Raw genomic sequence first — 6,860 nt, 5'->3', positions numbered from 1 at the left:
TCATTTTATAGGTGTCTCTTGTAAACAAACAGTCCAGTTCCATGGTTCCCAAGTAGTAAGGTGTGCTTTAAGAAGTTGAGATCATGTACCCAACCATGAAAACCCAAGCCATCCACTTCTGCAGTTGTGTTGCACAGACTCACAACTTTCCTGTTGTAAAAGTGTGATCCTTGTATTACCACAGCCTTAGAACAGTTTGAATCCCTTTCTCACCCTCTGTAAGAGCCAAAAACATTACAATTTCTACAATGATTTTTCCTTTTTTTAATGTTCCCTTTTTTTTTTTTTTTTTTTTTTTGGTCACAATGTTCGATTGAAGCCTTTTTGTATTAATTTCAAGGTTGGAAACTACTGGGCAATGTTCTTCGTGATTGATCTCTCCTTATGGCTTGCAGTTTGACCTCTGGAATCTGAAAGCTGAGCTCAGTTGCATCGCTGTCTCTGGATTAATGCTGTTCTTTGAACTGAACACTTCAGCACAAGGTGTTTTACCTCTGGGTATTCCTGGGAAGTGAGCTTCACATCATTATGAATATTTCAGTACACTGTTGTCGGAGATGGGATTGACTAAGGATAAAAGAGAGGCTAAGTGCATATAAAGAGACCATATCCATCAGCAGACTAGCTAATACAGCTGGAAAAGGTGGAGAGGAGTGTTTGGCTGGAAATCCTTTCATCAGGTTAAAGGATAATTTACCCCACAAGCTTGATTACATTTTTCCAGTGCTGCCAGTGTCTACTTGTTATTCACTGCCTTGGTCACTTCAACAGATGATTTCTCATTAGTTTTTCACTAGCCACAGTGCTGTTCAAAGTCAGGGTTGCCAATGTAAACATAAAAGGAGCGTACACACCCAAGAATAGGAATTTTAAAAATTTTGCAGGGAATATGCTTGGCACATTATTTCTTCAGACTTCACCCAATTCTGGTAAGTACAGACTCTGTTGGTATTAATAAGCACAGTTACATTGTCTTCTCTGGCGTCAGATGAATGAAGATCTGGCTTTTTTTGCCTTTAATTGGAGGTGCCTTCTCTGTGGTGCATCTATTTCTGATGTCAAGGGGCATAGATTTTTACCATTAAGTCACTTTTGTATTAGAAAAGATTTAACTGGTCTCTCACCAAGTGCAGGAGTAACGCAAAGTGCTCCTACCAACACTTGCTTGTCAGCAAAAGCTGAGTGTGCAGTACCCATCTTTCCCATGGTTTTTGCCCTCCTAAGATGCTGGTTGAGAATGAGCAATGTCTCAAGAACAAGTTGTCTTTCTCTGTATTCACCATCAAATGTCCTTATTTAAGGTCTTCCCAAACTTGTCACTCAGCTGCTGTATCAGTTTTGCCAGCTCACCGGTAGCTTGGGACTTTTCCTCTAAGAGTTCATAGCGGAGACTGGAAATGTCTTGTTTGATTTCTTTAAGTTCTCCTGAAAGAGGAAAATGTTCTTGTTAGCAGCACTGAACCAAGTCAGTAATCCCTATGATTTCAAGACCCGAGAGAGCAGTAATTCCAGTGTGTTTGGTCAGGAATGTGTGTGGAGCTGCATTTGATCTCCCTGCACTATGCACTTGATATCTGCAGTTATAAGGAATAACCTGTACTCGCAGTAGTGGTACCAATAGCAACAGCAAATATGTGTGGAGAGTTCATGATTTTTCCTCAAGTTTGTTCTCTCTCCACATGTTGATCTCCACCTGCACAGGGTATTTGCAGGAGGGTAGCAGTTAAGAGGTGTTGGAGCTTCTTTTCCATCTGCACACAAATGCCACATGCCAGCATGGCAATATGGATCTGGATCCCGCTCAAAGCAGTGTCCTTGGGGCAGGCCTGGGCAGCACAGTCAGAAAATGCTTTACTTAGACACCAAGGTCAGGTTGGGTGTTGGCAATACCCTGGCTGTTGTAAGGGAAGGAGAGTTAGAGCTACAGGGGTTAGAAGGCCTGTGGAAGATCCTGTGACATGTGTGTTCCACTAAGGAAAAACAAGGACCTGGAGTTTCAAGGTTACAAGGGTGGCTCAGAGTCAGCACTGCTCACCTGAGTGTGAGCACGGGCAAGCTCTCTCTACAGAGGATCTTAACTGAGCTCAACCCTCGTACTGGCCAGGTCAGCAGCAATAACAGCACATGCTCATTAGGTGTATCAATTATAAAATTCCACTTGCCTTCATTGACCTCGTCATTTTCTCGGTCAACCTGAGCCTTCAGCACATAGCGCTTAATCAGACGCTTCATTATCTTCTGAAAGGAGAACAGAACCACTCCTTTAGTGGGAGACTGTCCACATTGCCTTCATTCCAGACTTACTATGAGCAATTCAAACATCTGTCTTCACTAGGGGTATTATTATTATTACTATTATTATTATTATTTCTCATTTATTTTATATTTTATATTGTGGACATTGTACTACAGTAGTTGATTGACAGCCATTCCATCATGACCCCACATATGAAGCACTTTGGGGTATTTTGTGGGATGTGTGTGAATGTAGAGCATGTCCCACAGACAGAACGAAAACACAGCTGATCCAATAGAAAGCTAAGGAATGGGTTCCAAAGCCTTCTTTTGGCATGTCGCTGTCTAATATTAATTTACAGGAAAAAATAAGTGGTTAATTACTAATGTTAGCAAACTCACGCACGATGCAGCTGACCTGAGGTTCACAGAAAGACTGTCAGCCTTGTGACTGGGTTTTTAAGAGAAAATAAATTTAGAGGAGGACAGAGAAAAGAGAGTTTGAACAGAGGTGGGGAACTTGGCTTAAGAGAGAAAAGTTCCTTAGGGAAATGGCAGATTTTAAGAGACATATACAGTGAAAAATACAGAGCCACGTAGACTTACAAAATGGAAGATGATTGTTAGTGAGGAAGGGTATATATGGAAATAGATTATGGTTATGGATATGAGCTTGCAATGTGCTATTGTTCCAAAAATGTCTAAGTTCTTTTTATCTAGAAGGAAAGTAACTTTGGCAGTCTTGGGCTGCACACTGGGGTACCGGTGATAGCCTCGTCTTCAATGCAGAAAAGACACTCAGTGGGGAAAAAAATCTCATAATAAAAAGCTATAAGGGAAAAAAAGGAATAAAAACATCTAAACATAAAAAGAATTGCTCTCTAAGAGACAGAGATTTAGGTGCATTCTCTGCAAACATAGGAGAGCTCAGTGTCTTTGATTGACCAGATGTCCAGTGTTAAGGGAGAAGCCTCTCCCAGCATGGACTCACTTCTCCACAGAGCAATCACAAATCTGCTTGGAACATCACTGAAAAATTCTGCAAAGGGTCTGAAATACAGATTAAGGAAACAGTACACCTGCTCTTTTTTCTGAGCAGCCGAATAAGGCTTATAGCAGTGCAAAAGGCTTCTGAAGATCAAAGAAGGATCCAGTCATTTGTATATGCCATGCAGCCATGGAATATGGGATGTCTAAGACTGTCCTTGTATGTCAGAGGCATCTGGCTAAGCAGGTGAGTCACTAAGGCAACAGAGATGAGGCACAGTGCACGTACGCTGTGTTGGAGATGGCCAAGGTAGAGGAATCCAGAGGGAGGTAGGGTTGTCACCTGAGAAAACATAAATGAAGTAATGTTTGGGGAAAGTAGGGAAAACCTGGATACAAAAATAAGTATTTTTTTCCAGAGCAGAAGTCAGAGGAAATTTAGACTAAAACAAGGAGTCAGAACACAGGCTCTTATTACGTGGGGAAAAAAAAAAGATAACATACCCTCTCTCTACTCCAGTTCCCATATCCTCTTTGATAAAGGTATCATTTTTCCTAGACTAGTTTATTCCCAGATCATGGCAGCTGCATTGACTTGTTCCTCATGCTTTTCAAATTATTGCATGTTCAAATTCTGTATATTTTTGTTATCCCTCCAGAGCACTGTCCATATGTAGTCTTAAGTACACAGACTGCAGGGACTGCAGATACATCACTCAATAAACACTGCTAAAGAAAACAGTTCAGCAAAAAGCATCTGCTTCAAAGGTTTTCCCAGTTGTAGAAGAAAAGCTTGCCAGCCAGATTATCACACTGTTCCTTCTTCTTTATTTTTAGATAATGAAGACTATTACACTCTCCTTATATTATTTGGGCAATTTCTTCCTGCAGCAACTGAAATGTTCTAAGATAATTTGAAGACAAACCTAGCATTATTAAAACAAAATAACAGGTACTTATCCTTTTCTATCTATTTTTCACAGTCACCTCTGGCTTTTTCAATATTGGAAATAAGGGTCTAATTTACCACAACTGTTAGGTGGTCTCATTGAGAAATAATAGCTACAGGAAGAGAACCAGTCCAGCAGAGGCTGACACATCACCTGTGGGTTTGGATGGGAGGGAAAGTGTCAAAAGTGCTGAAATGCCACTTTGAGCAGGACACAATCTCTCATCCCTTTTCCTTTGATGGAATCAAGCCAACTAACTCCAGGTGCCCGAGTGAATGTATCCCATTTCTAACTTAAATTTTAGATACCCCTCCTATTGTGGTAGAAAAGCCTGAAAAGTTTTTGAAACCAGTAGAAATTTCTTACTGGTCAGCTGAACAGCTTGGGAGCCCATTGCGCTGGATGCTGTACCAACACAAGACAAACCACTTCTAGAGTGGGCATTGCACATTTTAGCCAATTTAACTATTATTTTCCTCATCTGTCTTCAATGTCAGTCCCTTCAGACATATCACTTGCCATCAGATTCCTTTTCACTATATGTTAAAGAAGAAGGCAAAAATCCTGTGGGGCACATTCTGTTTATTGTATTGCCTTAGGGACACACTTGCACGAGAAATAACACTTCTGCTGGCACAACACTCTTGCTGGACAGACAGCTGTGGTACCCTGTGCCACCTCTGCAGCCACAAGGAGGTCTCTGAACCATAGCACATTGCAGGTTTAGCTTGCCAGGATGAGCCACTGCCAGAGGAAGCACATGCAAATGTTAATGCAGCAGCCGGAGAGATGACTCTGTGCCGTGGGAAATGAAATGCTGTCAATACAAGATGGGAGGAGCAAAGGTTGGATGACATCTCGTGTATTAAGTTAAACACCCTCGAGTGGAATTAATCAGCATGACAAATGCTAACACCATGCGTATTTCCATGGGTGACAGGCTGCCTTTGTCTCCAAAACACCCCAGCCCAGCCCTGTGCCAGTGCCCCAGCCTGGCACATCCCAGGATGGCATCGACTGGGAGAATGCAAACATCACCCCTGCAGGTAAGAGCTGTCCACCGGCAGACCTCTCCCCTGGCTCTTGCTTTCATGCTGTGATTACCTGGTATCTTGTGGGCTTGTTATAAGCGTTCTTCCCAGAAAAACTCTCAGTGTTTTGAATGCTAGAGTGAAAACGAACTTTCTGAAATTATAAAACATCATGATATGATTAAATCAATGATAGCTTCTCATATCCAGACAGCCCCAAACTAAGCAGAGCTTTAGAAAAACAGTAGGAAACGTACAGTAGAGCAAAAGCCAGAACATTCAGGGCAAACAAGTAAATTTTTGGAAGACAGAAAAGAGAAAAAAAAATATAAATTAATGGAAAAATCTGGATTCTAAATTATCTAGACAGAAATGGTATTCACACAAGTTTTGGACAATAAGGTGTTAAGAGGCACAAAATACTTTTATCTTAATGAGGCTGATGCTTATCAATTTAGAACACAACTTAAGAAAGATAACTACTTGTATCTGGAAAGAACAAGACTGTGGTATAAAACCTAATTCTGAAACACAATTGATTTTCACTGGTCCTTTTAAAACAGCAGCACATTTTGCCACTTCTTTTGGCTCAAGAAAAATATATATTTTTTAAATAAACCATTTTATTTTTATCAGAGGCATCGCAACTCTAGAAGCTTCCAAGGAGAATTTTCTGGACTCCACACACAGTATTTGTTAGAGATTTCTCTGACTGTAATCCACCTCTGAGGTTTTTGGTCCAAGTACTAACAAAAAAAAAAAAATCACTTATTCAGAGGAATAAATATCATAGACTTCTGCACCTATGTGCAATTGCATGTAGAGGGAAGGCCCTGGATAAAGGTTTTTCTTCCCTGGTTGAACCAGAGATCCTGATTATTATTATTATTTGTTTTTCAAATCAGGATGCTTATAATGATTAGATTAAAAATCTGAAGTAATAATGTAATTTTTAAAAAAATTCTTTCTTATTCATCAGGTGTGTCATGAGGTTACAGAGACTCTTGAAGATGTTATGTGAACAAAATCAATAGGCAAGCAAGAAATGACTGATACGCTTAATTGTTTATGCTAAAGCCATGGAAAATATGAATTTTGCATGAGTTCCATGAAAAAGGGCAAGCCAGACACTTTCACCCATGTGGCCTGGGGAAGAAGAGGCTTAGAGAAAATTGTATTACTTTGTTTTAGGCTTTGAAGCAGAAATTAAATTTCAAACAAAGTGAGCTTAATGGGGTTTGATTCAAATAACATTTTAAAAACATTAATTTTTAAATCATTATTTGAGGTAGTTGAAGGAGAAACACTTCTTTCATTTTGATACTCCACTGTTCTAGTGGTTCTTTCAGTAACAAACAGCAGTGTTAAATGAATTTGTAGACATGCTTGTCTATCTTTGCAATGCTCACTATGTTGGTAGTTAAATTATTTGGTAATATGGACTAAACCCCATGGATAGACTTCCCGCTTTAATTTAGGGGCTGGCAGAGACTGGATGAACACCAGACCCGAGCAGTTCTCTCAAACTCTGGAGGGAACCATCCTTTTTGGAGGCTGTGGGCTTTGCCTGGAGCTGGATGGCTCACCATGGACTGGATGGCTCACCCTGAGCTGGATGGCTCACCCTGGGCTGGGTGGGCCCCCCTCGGCGGGATGG

General features: G+C 40.6%; 1 protein-coding gene across 1 annotated transcript in view; it reads right to left on the bottom strand.

Annotated features, from left to right (window-relative positions):
• Positions 1-275: 275 nt before the first annotated feature.
• The window catches only part of TRPC7 (transient receptor potential cation channel subfamily C member 7), a 75,047-nt gene continuing 68,462 nt past the window's right edge, over positions 276-6,860 (bottom strand). The window contains 4 exon segments of the mRNA XM_008632636.2: positions 276-1,291; positions 1,294-1,425; positions 2,163-2,238; positions 5,277-5,357. Of these exon segments, the coding sequence (XP_008630858.2) occupies positions 1,152-1,291; positions 1,294-1,425; positions 2,163-2,238; positions 5,277-5,357 (429 nt within the window). The 3' untranslated portion in view covers positions 276-1,151.

The sequence above is a fragment of the Corvus brachyrhynchos genome, unplaced genomic scaffold (genome assembly GCF_000691975.1).
Source record: "Corvus brachyrhynchos isolate BGI_N302 unplaced genomic scaffold, ASM69197v1 scaffold54, whole genome shotgun sequence".
Classification (NCBI taxonomy): Eukaryota; Metazoa; Chordata; class Aves; order Passeriformes; family Corvidae; genus Corvus; species Corvus brachyrhynchos.
This window is presented reverse-complemented; position numbering and strand designations above follow the sequence as displayed.